Here is a 13358-nt window from a genome sequence, read left to right on the forward strand (position 1 = left end):
AAACAGTGACGTACGTGGTGGTAAAAAATTTTAGGGAAAGTGTGAATCTTCACTCAAAAAATCAAAAGTTGGGAAACTGAAGGGAAACGTGAGTGTAAATTTGAAAATCTCTACGTTTTATCTTGATTTTGTTGTGAGTTTCTTTTCAATTTAGCCAACTTTTAGGTTATATTTGTCCAGATTAACTCTTGTCTTTACAATCTATTTTTACCAAGAATGATAAGGCATGTTTTTTTAACTTTAGGTGTTAAACAATGTCTGATCAACCAACTGAGCTTGATTTTCCCGTTTGGGGTTTACTGCCCAAGAAAGAAACAGCAGTTGTCTCATTTCTTAATAAATATCCAGAATATGATGGAAGAGGAACAATAATTGCAATTTTTGACTCAGGAGTTGATCCTGGTGCCCCTGGTTTACAGGTAACTATAATTTTTTAATAAAACTCCAAATAACTTATTTATTTCAGAAAACTTCTGATGGAAAAACCAAAGTCATTCATAGATTTGACTGTAGTGGCTGTGGAGATGTTAATACCACCACTATTGTACAACCTACAGATTCGTGTATTACTGGAATCACCGGTAGAAAGCTTAAGGTTGTTTTTCTTGGTGTCTCAGAACTTTTTCTAACTTCATATTGTAGATACCTTCAACTTGGAAAAACCCAACTAACAATTATAGAATTGGGGTAAAACATGCTTTTGATTTGTATCCCGAGAGGCTGGAGGAGCGCATGACTTCGGAATATAAAGAAAAAAAATGGGATGACTTTCATAGGAAAGCTGTGGCTGAGGCTAACAGGCAGATAATTGAATTTGATGCCAAGCACACAAGTTAGTTTTTTTGTTGGCGTTCCTTTATTAATCTTGAGCCTTTTTACGTTCTATTGCTCGAAATTAATTACCATTTTAATACTTTTTATCGCAGTTATAAATAATTATGCGTTTCATAATCATATTACATATCTGCTATTCCACGAAAATATCGCAATCCTTATCGATTTCCGTTTATAAACCTGCTCAATTAAACTCGAGCCTTTTACGTTTCAATTGATTCCCTTTTTTATACCATTGCTTATCGGCCTTTTTTGATTCATGCGTAAGCCGTTTTATAATGTTTTTATTGCATCAATCAAGGTTCGAGCCTCTCCGACTCCGAGAAACTGCAAAAAGAGGATCTAGAGGCCAAACTTGAGATCCTTACAAACCACGAGAAAAAATTCCACGACGTGGGTCCCGTTTTCGATTGTGTTCTGTTTCACGACGGTGAAAAATGGCAATGTTGTGTGGACACCACAGAACAGGGAGATTTAGACAAGTGTCCCCTTCTAGGCGAATACAGTCTTACCCACGATTATGCTCCTTTAACCGCCTCGGATAATCTGAATTTCAGTATGAATGTTCACGATAATGGAAATATTCTTGAATTAGTTGGATTGTGCTGTATGTTCTTGTATTTATGGTACGGTAGAGTTATAGCTGTATTTTTAGCAAGCCACGGTACGCATGTGGCTTCAATTGCATCAGCGTATTTTCCCAATAATCCGGAAGAGTGTGGGGTTGCCCCTGGTGCCCAAATTGCGTCTTTTACAATAGGCGATGGTAGACTGGGCTCTATGGAAACTGGCACAGCACTTGTTAGAGCGATTATAAAATTAATGGAGTTATCAAAACATCAAAAGATTCATGTCATCAATATGAGTTACGGCGAGCACGCGCATTTTTCGGACGTTGGGTAAGATTTAAACAAACTGACTAATTTATAACGCTTGTAATTTAGACGGATAGGAGAATTAATTAATGAAGTAGTGAATAAATATGGGGTTGTCTGGGTAGCGTCCGCTGGTAACCACGGTCCGGCTTTAAGCACCATCGGAACTCCACCTGACATCAGTCAAGAGACTATAATTGGTGTGGGAGCCTACGTTTCACCTGAAATGATGGTCGCTGCTTATTCCATGCGGCAAAAGCTACCGGGTAGATTGATAAATTAATAAAAATTGATTTTAAACGTTTTTTGAAGGGATGCCGTTTACGTGGTCATCTCGAGGTCCATGCATAGACGGTGGCGCTGGCGTCACTGTCTGTGCCCCCGGTGGCGCTGTTACTTCTGTTCCTAACTGCACCCTCCGTTACTCTCAATTAATGAACGGCACATCAATGGCATCGCCTCACGTGGCTGGGGCTGTTAGTATTCTTCTATCAGGGCTGATCCAACAGAATTTACCGTACTCGCCATATAGTGTGAAGCGAGCTGTAGAAAATACAGCTAATGTATTACCAGGAGTTGAAGTGTTTGCTCAAGGAAGCGGCTTACTTCAAGTTGATAAGTGTTTCGACTTCTTAGTGAATTACCACAATGTGCAAGAGCGCAATATTCGTTTCCATATTGGATGTGGAGGGTGTAATGGAAAAGGAATTTATTTACGAGCGAAATTCACGCATTCTTGTTCTTATAACATCTCAGTTGAACCAGTCTTTCTCGATGCTGACAACGTAGACCCAGAAACAAAGATCAAGTTTAATATGAAACTAGCTTTAGTTTGCAACGCGTCGTATGTTAGTTGTCCAACACACTTAGACCTGTCGAATGCTAGCAGAATTTTCGCCGTCAAAGTCGACCCAACGGATCTACCAGTTGGAGTCCACAATACGTCCATTGAAGCGTTTGATGTCACATGTATCGCCAAAGGACCTGTTTTCAAGATACCGGTCACAGTAATACAACCTTTGGAAGTTTCAACGCCCAAGCATACAGTCTTGTATAATTCGGTCGTTTTCAAACCGAATACAATAAAACGACACTTTTATGTCGTACCACATTTTGCTACTTGGGCAGTTTTGAAGATGTCATCATCAGATCTACAGTCTGTCGGTAGATTTGTGGTTCACGCGATGCATTTGTTGCCCAAGCAAAGTTGCAAAACTTTAGAGAGCAACAAAGCTCTGACTGTTAACTCAAGCGCTGACGCAACGATGGCGTTTCAAGTTCGTAGTAACACAGTACTAGAAGTTGTCATCGCGAAATACTGGGCGAATTTAGGTGAAATGAAACTAGATTACACCATCTCGTTCTATGGAATCAAAGGAAACCAAGAGGCCATCACCATGCATGCTGCTGATGGTATCCATTCACTAGAACTTACCTCGTTACAGGGAGAAGAAACGTTTCCATCCATCACTTTAAAAAATTCCGTCCAAATTTTGAAGTAACGTTTCGCATTGTGAGGTTCTTTAATTTTGCAATTTTTTACAGACCGGCTGAAGGGAAAGTTTCACCCCTTACTGCAAGAGATGTTATACCTCCCAATCGACAGATTTATGAAGTTGTTTTAGTTTACAACTTTACCCTCACTAAAGCCACAGAAGTTTCTCCAAACTTGGCGCTATTGAGCGACGTTCTGTACGAGTCGGAGTTTGAGTCGCAGTTGTGGTTGCTTTTCGATGCCAATAAGCAGCTTTTAGGTTGCGGCGATGCTTACCCATCTAAGGTAATTAAAAGAACCAAGTTTTCGGAATTTTGTCAGGAAACAAATATTTTTTATCAGTTCGGGTGAAAAGTCATGTTTGCTCCTTGCATTTTTTTTGTCCTTATGACATAATTTGACTTCCAGTATTCCATCAAACTAGAAAAAGGCGATTATGTCATCCGTCTGCACGTGCGCCACGAAAAAAAAGAATACTTGGACAAACTCACGGAAATTCCTCTTCTTCTGCAACAAAAACTTAGTACAGCCATAAATCTGGACGTCTACGCCAGTTATTCCCAAGCAGTAATTTCTGGTAAAAAAGCCACTCTAACGCATGGGCTGCATTCAACAGTAATGCCTTTTTACATCGCACCGCTGCCTGCGGACAAGTACGTAACCCTGTGAAATTTTCATTTAATGTTTGTTTAGGTTTGTAGCAAAATCTAATAATCCCGCTCAGTTACTGACGGGTTATATTACTTTTTCTAAAGACGATCTGGCGAAAAAAGTAGATTCGCATCCATTCAAATACGTACTGTTTGATTCTTCCGCGAAGAAGGCGTCGAATGGAAACACTGCTAATACTGACAAGTCGAAACTTGATGAGTGTAAAGAAGCAGTGAGAGATGTCAAAACTCAATATTTGGCAAAGATGGGTAAGTTTTTTCTTTAGGGGTTCTAAAAATACCATATAACTTTAGACAACACTACCGCTGAGAAACTGTATGAAGAATACGTAACTGAATATCCCGAGCATCTGCCCCTTCACACTGCCTATCTCCAAGTCCTGGATCCTCTAGACGTGAAGAGAGCGTTCCCAAGTTTAACAGCAAAGAACGCTCAAGTCACGAAGGAAGCACAAGCTAAAATTGTCACGATTTGTGATAAAGCTATTGAAAATATCAACGATGAGAGCATTTTAGCTTTCACGGCGATGAAGACTGATTTGCGACCTGATGCATCCAAAATTAAAACGTTGGTGGTTTTCTTTTTTAATTAATATTAACTATGTACTTTTAGCTCAATGGATCAAAAGAAAAATGTTTATTTAGAGAGTTTATGTCGGAAAGGCATCGCTTTGTGTCGACTTCATCTTCTTGAAGAAGAAAAAAGCGAAAGTTTGGAGTCGATTTCAAAAATTTGGAAGAGCTTAGTGCGGTTTGTCGATCCGAGTGACTCTAAGGTAAAATCTACTTTGTCTTGTTTGTTTTTAAGGTTTATTATGTTTTTTAATTGCAGATGGTCACTTCGTACGTTATCTACTTCTTATTGTGGCACGCGCGTGTCCATAAACAGTACGGAAGGTTGTTAAAATATACCATTAGACTGCAAGATGAAAGACCCAGTAAAGACTTAGAAGAGAAAATAATAGAATTAGTTAAGTTGAATGAATGGGACTATTTGGCTTCTCATTTGTTGAGAAATCTCCCGTCAAAGTTCCCGGCATCGTATCGACCATTTTAAATAATTAAAGTAATTCTAAGCAATGTTAAGTATTTCAACGTAATTAAAAGCATTTAGCATATTTTATTTTGAGTTACGGGTAGTTGTTATAAATGGTCGCCCTAATCTTGTGCAAACTTATTGTGGGTTAGCAACACATCTATTTTGTCCGGAATCATCATGAGTAAACCTTGAAGAATTTTTTTTCAAAACCACAAGATTGGAACAACCGTCATTGTTTTGTTTACCAATTGCAATCGCCTTTATATTGTATATACATTTTTTTCCGAATGAATGGTAAAAAGTGCATGCCTTATTCTTTTCTAAATCAGAATGAAAATTAAGTCTTATAATCCAATGTTTCTGTGCTGTTGGAGTGAATCAATTAAATTAGTAAATAAAAGAAATCAACACGTTTCGTATATTTTTTTTACAAAACCTTAAATTATGTCAAATTGGTGATAAACTTTTTCTTTCTACGGAGGTTAGTTCCGGGTGCCACACATCCACTATAAGCACGAGTCTGAACGATGTTCCGTTGTGCCAAACTTCATGTTCAAAACTATCGTCGAAAATAATTATTTTCCCCTCTTCCCAGCTTCTGTAAATAGAAAAACTGCGATTAAAAAAAACGAGAAAAATTCGGTTTAAATTACCTTATTTCGTCGGCAACCCGAATGTACGTATGTGAAGGTACCTTCAAACCCAAATGTACCCTCAACCTACAGTTAGTTGGTCCACAATGAGGCCACACGTGCGTTCCTGGATGTATCACACTGAATTTAGTTTGTCCCCGTTTGCAGCCTCGCGCAGCAGGTATGCTCTCAATAATCTGACAAGTAAAGGGACATTTCTTACAATTATTTATATTTTTCTGTCCTCTTGCAAACAGCTCGAACTGTTTCCAATCGCCTGTGTCTTTCAAATTCTCAGATTCACTTTGAAACTGTCCGTTTTTATTCAAAACGGAAATTCCCTCATCCCGGATTTTTTCCCAGTTGGCCTCCAACGCGGAGTACAAGTCTGAATACGGAGTTTCTTGTTTTTGCCACCACGGTTGGCCTTTTAAACGCACCACGTTGTAGAGGGATCGCTGGTATTTTGACAAAAAGAGATTGTGTTTAACACCGTCTTCGTAAATCTGAAAGTCTAATTTGGCAATCAGTGATCAAAAACAAAGACGTTGCTAACAGTACCTTCATGGCGTCTTCGGTTTTTCCGAGACGTGATAACGCGTCTCCTAAATGAAAATAGAAACGGCCATCTATAACTCCGGGGGCTTGGGTGGAAATGCCTTTTCTCAAATAAAACGCTGATTGCGCGAGTTTGTTATCGACGGTTTTGAGAATAAAACCGTAATGCACCAGCGCCAAACCGTCATTTGGGTGCTTTGACAGGATTTCTTGTAAAAGCACACGAGCCTTGTTAATCCTACAAAACGTTACTAAAAACAACCCTTAAAACCATCGAACTCACCTGTTCATCGTCAAATAACTCACAACTAATTGGTTCTGATATTTGACAACGTTAGGGAAACGTTCTATCAATTTCTGATGGACTTCAATCGCTCTATTGTAGTTTCCTAAAATAACTCTTCAGAAAGTGGAGATGAAATTGAAAGATTTTACCTATAAATCTCATCCGGTTTATGCACCGTTCGGCAACGATTTCGAATAATGCGTCCGGCACGTTTTGTAGAGTCAAAATTTGCAAATACGTGGCGATGGCTTTTTGTAAAATGTCGTTGCTTCTTTTCTTGTCAGCGAGTACGTCTAAAGCTTGTGCTTTTCCGTACAGACTTCGGGGTGAAGAGGGATGGTTTTGGAGGAGGACATCAAAAAGCTTAATTGCGTAAGCCGTATTCTAACATTAGAAAAAAGACAAAATCAATCAAAAGCAAACTGTTAGTAAAGTTAATATTCGCTAGTAGATTAAAAGTTATCAACAATTTTTATAGTTGGAATTAGTGCGGAATAAAAAATTGTTGATAAAATGTAATTGTACCAAAATATTTTCAATTTGTATTAATAACAATAACAAACAACACTTTATTTTTACATAACACTCCAAAAAAGGCGATTGGCGGCATAAATTTTAATTACACACAAATCTACAAAATTAAACGATCAAAAACATAACAATAGCTAGGAAAGATAATAAATGGAATTTTCCCATAATCACTCCTAAAGAAAAATGCAACGATAAAAAAATTGTAGGTGTAATAAAAATCGATACTTACGTTTTTAATGTTTGCCTGAGCCTCATCGATTTTTTCTCTACTTTTATAATCTTCTTTGTTTGTTATATTTTCGTATTCGTACGTTTCAGCATCGGATTGTTTATCGGACTCGGATTCCTCAGGCTCGTTGTCACCCGTGACGTTTATACCTAAAAGTAGCTACAATAACAAAACGTACAGTTTATAACACGAAAAAGTGTTGGTTCTTTGTAAGAAATAATAGAGCTACAGAATACGAAAATACGAGAATTACGTTTCCACGAAGAAAACTGTTCGTCTTCTTCCTCTGCTTTCCGACTCGCCCCTTGTAACTTTCCATATCTAGCTTCAAGTCTTTTTAACAAGTCGTCATCATCCTCTTCTTTTTCATACTCTCCCGTTTCTGACTCTTCTTCTTCCTCTTCTTCTTCCTCCTCCTCCTCTTCTTCGTCTTCAACTTCCTCGACTTCTTCCTCTTCGTACTCTTCTTCCTCGCCTTCCACTGGCTTGTTTTGATCCTCTCCTTCACTTTCTGGTGTTAAAGACCTCGCGTACGTTGTTCGAAGTTCTCCATATCTTCGCTTCGTTTCTTCTTCATGTCGCTCTTCTTCACTTTCAACTTCTCCATCTTCGTCTGAATATTCTTAAATTTGATTGCATTATTTTTGGAACTTGTGGTGATGAAAATACCTTCTTCCTCGCCTTGAATGTCATGTTGTACCTCTTGAAAAGAGGGTGGAACAACAATAGTGTTTCTTCTTGAAAGGTCTGGTGATTCTTCGGCTCCAGCATTTTGTGTTGGTGGAGTCGCTTCATAAAAATTTTGTACAAGTTAACATATATTTTCGAACGTATAATCAAAGCTGCTTGCTCTATTATTCGCAACATAACAAAATTAATACCAGGAAATGCAATACGGTTAGTGCAAAGATGAATAAAAGCAAAAGGCATATACAACATACAAATTTTGAACAACACTTAGAGCATGCAATTACTGACCAGACTTCCACTTTCTAACGAGAACGACGTGTGCTACTACCAAGAGAGCCACGCCAACGCCAATCTTTACAACCACTGTAACATACAGTAGTTTCAATAGTTTGCATTTCCTGATTTACAATAAAGAACCAACAGTTTCCTACTTAGATTGTACTTACTTTTAGAATTCGCGTCTTCTTCTTGGTCACCTTCTTCGGCTGGTTCTTCCTGAAATTTATATTTTAACAATTAATGAATTGATTGCTTAGTTTTACCTCGTCTTCTTTGCTTTGTTCTTCCTGTTCTTTGACTTCTTTAGACGCGGCTGCATCTTCTACTTCCTCTTCGGAAGCGCCATCTTTGGCTTCCTCATCACCTTCGTCTTCAGTTTCTGCACTCTGTTCTGTTTGTTCTTCATCCTCGTCTGCGGCGGCTTCTTCCGAAGCTTCGTCGCCATCGTCGGCTTCTTGTAGCTCACTTACATCTTCGTTTTCTTCTTCTACTTCAGATACATTTGGCTCGTCCTCCTCTTCTTCTTCCTCTTCTTCCGTTTGAGGAGCCTCCTCAGATGCTTCCACCTCTTCTTCCTCTTCCTCCTCTTCTTCTTCTTCCGTCTGTGCTACTTCCTCAGATGCCTCCTCTTCTTCTTCATCGTGACCGTCTTCTTCTTCTTCTTCATCGTGTCCATCTTCTTCTTCTTCTTCGTCGTGTCCTTCATCTTCATCTTCGTGGTCTTCATGTGAATCAGCTTCTTCTCCATGTTCATCTTCACCAGAAATTGCTAAGTGGTCCTCTTCCTCATGTTCGTCGTGACCTATGCTATTATCAATCCAGCCTTCAAATAAATGTGAAAATCGTGATTCTTGTTCCGCTGTGTCCACTGCGAATATCTTGAATTATAATACGAAACTCTGAAGAATAACTTACAATCTGTTAAGCCTCGATGTTCCGTTATAATCAAACCAACCAAAACCGCAAGGATTAAAAATAAAATGAAGAAAATGATCTTAGCACATATTCCACCACCTGTTCCTTCATCTTTATGGACATGAATATTAATATCTTCATTTTGGACGCTGGATGCTGGTTGCGGTTGAATCGGCACGTGCTCTGTACTGTCTTCTAAAAAATGTACACAGATAATAAGCATGAAATTAATTCAAACCATGTGAATTCTTTCTAATTAAAAATAGACGTTTAGCGTATTTAGAATAGAGAATCTAAAAATATTCGTGCGATGTATCTTACCTTTCTTTCTCTTTTTATCTTTACGTTTTCTTGGTTGTACATCGCCCGACATTTTAGGTCGGGTTTATTATTCAGAGTCTATACAACACCACCATAAAAACTTTTGCTTGAATTGCGTTATTTTAGAGGGGTATTTTGACCATGCGATAAGCAGAGAAACGTATGAGTTTTATTTAGATCCAAAAAACGACGTCGGGAGTCCACGACAAGTTCCGATTACACCTAAAATAAGTTAATTTAGTTTAACACAATATTGCGCACTGCGGACCACAAGGTCCTGAAATAATTTCATATTAACCGCCAAAATGATAAAAATATTTTTTGTAATTATTACAAAAATTGGGTTTTGGACCCCATTTCCAAAACAAAAGTATAATAAGGTTACACTACGACTTCGATTATCCGGGCAGGCGGCGACCGAACGACGCGACGCCCGGATAATTGAAATGCACGGTTAATTGAAATTATGTTTTTTTTTCAAAAATCGCACTTGGATAAATCTTGTATTTAAAAAATCCTATAACTTTGCATTGTTTTAAAATGAGCACTAATGGTTTAAGATTGTTCTGTAAATTTATGTCGAAATTTAGTTCCATTCACTATCCGCAAATTTCAACACTTCTAATAATTTATTGATGTATGTGAAATCTAACAGTTTTGAAAACGCAAGTTTCCTCCACAAAATAACCCAGATGTCGATATCAGAAGTTTGGCATAGTTTTCGTCATTAATTTTTTTGAAAAACTGCAACTTTTGACTTTTCAAAAATCTAAGGATTATTTCCTATGTAAAAAATTGCGAGAAAAACGATGGCGCCAACCGCATCTCAATATCTGATTTAGTTTCCGAGATATCGAGCACGAATTGTTTTGAACCTTCAAAAATTTGGCCCTCTGGCGACAACCCAAAATTTCAAACGGCCATAACTCGGTTATTTATTGACAAATATTAAACAATTATCATGTTTTTGAATTCAGCGTAAAATTCTGCGTAACATGAGACCCAAATTTGTTGAGTTTGCTTAATAAATAAACGAGGAATTGGCCAAAACTGTTTTGAAAACATCATTTTAGGGTAATTTTCAATCAATGTTTTCAGAATGAAAATGACGTTTAATAGCATTGAATTATACATCGGTCGAAAGAGGAGCTCAAAATCTATCTACTGGCCAAATTTGAGATCTATCGGACAAATAGTTTACGAGTTATGGCCAAAAATATAAAAAATGAAAAATTTTCATCGTTTGAGTCGCAATTTTTTTTCGCGAAAAATCGACTATCGAATTTTGGGCTTTTGAGAACATTTTCTAACGTAAAATGAGCCGGGAAAAAGAATGGCACAAACCGCATCTCAATATCTCAAATAGTTTCCGAGATATTTAACTTTAAAAATTACGAAAAATGAGAAAAAATGAAAATCAACTTTCCGAAACTTTGATCGGCCATAACTCAGTTATCTGTTGTCGGATCTGAATTTAAATCCCAGATTTGAAATCTGCGTGAAATTCTGCGTACACTGATGTACAATAACTTAAGTTTACTCTAAAAAATAAGCGAGATATCGATATCAGAAATTTGGCATAGTTTTAGTCATTAATTTTTTTGAAAAACTGCAACTTTTGACTTTTCGAAAATCTAAACAATATTTATTATGTAAAAAATTGCGAAAAAAACGATGGCGCAAACCGCATCTCAATATTTGATTTAGTTTCCGAGATATCGAGCACGAATTGTTTTGAACCTTCAAAAATTTGGCCCTCTGGCGACAACCCAAAATTTCAAACGGCCATAACTCGGTTATTTATTGACAAATATTAAGAAATTATCATGTTTTTGAATTCAGCGTAAAATTCTGCGTAAAATGAGACCCAAATTTGATGAGTTTGCTTAATAAATAAACGAGGAATTGGCCAAAGTTGTTTTGAAAACATCATTTTAGGGTAATTTTCAATCAATGTTTTCAGAATGAAAACAACGTTTAATAGCATTGAATTATACATCGGTCGAAAGAGGAGCTCAAAATCTATCTACTGGCCAAATTTGAGATCTATCGGACAAATAGTTTACGAGTTATGGCCAAAAATAAAAAAAATGAAAAATTTTCATCGTTTGAGTCGCAATTTTTTTTCGCGAAAAATCGACTATCGAATTTTGGGCTTTTGAGAACATTTTCTAACGTAAAATGAGCCGGGAAAAAGAATGGCACAAACCGCATCTCAATATCTCAAATAGTTTCCGAGATATTTAACTTTAAAAATTACGAAAAATGAGAAAAAATGAAAATCAACTTTCCGAAACTTTGATCGGCCATAACTCAGTTATCTGTTGTCGGATCTGAATTTAAATCCCAGATTTGAAATCTGCGTGAAATTCTGCGTACACTGATGTACAATAACTTAAGTTTACTCTAAAAAATAAGCGAGATATCGATATCAGAAATTTGGCATAGTTTTAGTCATTAATTTTTTTGAAAAACTGCAACTTTTGACTTTTCGAAAATCTAAGGATTATTTCTTATGTAAAAAATTGCGAGAAAAACGATGGCGCAAACCGCATCTCAATATTTGATTTAGTTTCCGAGATATCGAGCACGAATTGTTTTGAACCTTCAAAAATTTGGCCCTCTGGCGACAACCCAAAATTTCAAACGGCCATAACTCGGTTATTTATTAACAAATATTAAACAATTATCATGTTTTTGAATTCAGCGTAAAATTCTGCGTAAAATGAGACCCAAACTTGTTGAGTTTGCTTAATAAATAAACGAGGAATTGGCCAAAACTGTTTTGAAAACATCATTTTAGGGTAATTTTCAATCAATGTTTTCAGAATGAAAATGACGTTTAATAGCATTGAATTATACATCGGTCGAAAGAGGAGCTCAAAATCTATCTACTGGCCAAATTTGAGATCTATCGGACAAATAGTTTACGAGTTATGGCCAAAAATAAAAAAAATGAAAAATTTTCATCGTTTGAGTCGCAATTTTTTTTCGCGAAAAATCGACTATCGAATTTTGGGCTTTTGAGAACATTTTCTAATGTAAAATGAGCCGGGAAAAAGAATGGCGCAAACCGCATCTCAATATCTCAAATAGTTTCCGAGATATTTAACTTTAAAAATTACGAAAAATGAGAAAAAATGAAAATCAATTTTCCGAAACTTTGATCGGCCATAACTCAGTTATCTGTTGTCGGATCTGAATTTAAATCCCAGATTTGAAATCTGCGTGAAATTCTGCGTACACTGATGTACAATAACTTAAGTTTACTCTAAAAAATAAGCGAGATATCGATATCAGAAATTTGGCATAGTTTTAGTCATTAATTTTTTTGAAAAACTGCAACTTTTGACTTTTCGAAAATCTAAACAATATTTATTATGTAAAAAATTGCGAAAAAAACGATGGCGCAAACCGCATCTCAATATTTGATTTAGTTTCCGAGATATCGAGCACGAATTGTTTTGAACCTTCAAAAATTTGGCCCTCTGGCGACAACCCAAAATTTCAAACGGCCATAACTCGGTTATTTATTGACAAATATTAAGAAATTATCATGTTTTTGAATTCAGCGTAAAATTCTGCGTAAAATGAGACCCAAATTTGATGAGTTTGCTTAATAAATAAACGAGGAATTGGCCAAAGTTGTTTTGAAAACATCATTTTAGGGTAATTTTCAATCAATGTTTTCAGAATGAAAATGACGTTTAATAGCATTGAATTATACATCGGTCGAAAGAGGAGCTCAAAATCTATCTACTGGCCAAATTTGAGATCTATCGGACAAATAGTTTACGAGTTATGGCCAAAAATAAAAAAAATGAAAAATTTTCATCGTTTGAGTCGCAATTTTTTTTCGCGAAAAATCGACTATCGAATTTTGGGCTTTTGAGAACATTTTCTAATGTAAAATGAGCCGGGAAAAAGAATGGCGCAAACCGCATCTCAATATCTCAAATAGTTTCCGAGATATTTAACTTTAAAAATTACGAAAAATGAGAAA

The 13358-nt window shown here is 36.7% G+C and overlaps 2 protein-coding genes across 4 annotated transcripts in view; one reads left to right on the forward strand and one right to left on the reverse strand.

Moving 5' to 3' along the window:
• TppII (Tripeptidyl-peptidase II) lies at positions 1-5327 on the forward strand. Its single transcript, XM_088048158.1, has 14 exons — positions 1-88; positions 245-419; positions 467-595; positions 643-832; positions 1136-1441; positions 1490-1733; positions 1779-1975; positions 2022-3207; positions 3255-3489; positions 3613-3857; positions 3898-4124; positions 4170-4443; positions 4489-4651; positions 4708-5327. The coding sequence occupies exons 2-14, from the start codon at positions 255-257 to the stop codon at positions 4930-4932; spliced, it is 3786 nt and encodes a 1261-aa protein (XP_087904284.1). The 5' UTR covers positions 1-88; positions 245-254; the 3' UTR covers positions 4933-5327.
• Asph (Aspartyl beta-hydroxylase) overlaps positions 5310-13358 on the reverse strand; it is a 22949-nt gene continuing 14900 nt past the window's right edge. The window contains exons 2-14 of one of the 3 annotated variants that reach the window (XM_088048159.1): positions 9356-9577; positions 9035-9229; positions 8383-8987; positions 8287-8335; positions 8129-8203; positions 7820-7939; positions 7404-7772; positions 7151-7299; positions 6540-6774; positions 6388-6493; positions 6108-6342; positions 5568-6052; positions 5310-5512 (exon numbers count right to left, since the gene is read on the reverse strand). In XM_088048159.1, coding sequence (XP_087904285.1) covers positions 5362-5512; positions 5568-6052; positions 6108-6342; positions 6388-6493; positions 6540-6774; positions 7151-7299; positions 7404-7772; positions 7820-7939; positions 8129-8203; positions 8287-8335; positions 8383-8987; positions 9035-9229; positions 9356-9407 — 2826 coding nt within the window. In that variant the 5' untranslated portion in view covers positions 9408-9577 and the 3' untranslated portion in view covers positions 5310-5361. Of the gene's footprint in view, positions 5513-5567; positions 6061-6107; positions 6343-6387; positions 6494-6539; positions 6775-7150; positions 7300-7403; positions 7773-7819; positions 7940-8128; positions 8204-8286; positions 8336-8382; positions 8988-9034; positions 9230-9355; positions 9578-13358 lie in introns of those variants that run through there. The other 2 variants (XM_088048160.1, XM_088048161.1) reach the window with 2 other exon arrangements.

The sequence above is a fragment of the Gnatocerus cornutus genome, chromosome 10, assembly GCF_029298725.1.
Source record: "Gnatocerus cornutus isolate USDA-ARS CGAHR chromosome 10, icGnaCorn1.1, whole genome shotgun sequence".
Lineage (NCBI taxonomy): Eukaryota > Metazoa > Arthropoda > Insecta > Coleoptera > Tenebrionidae > Gnatocerus > Gnatocerus cornutus.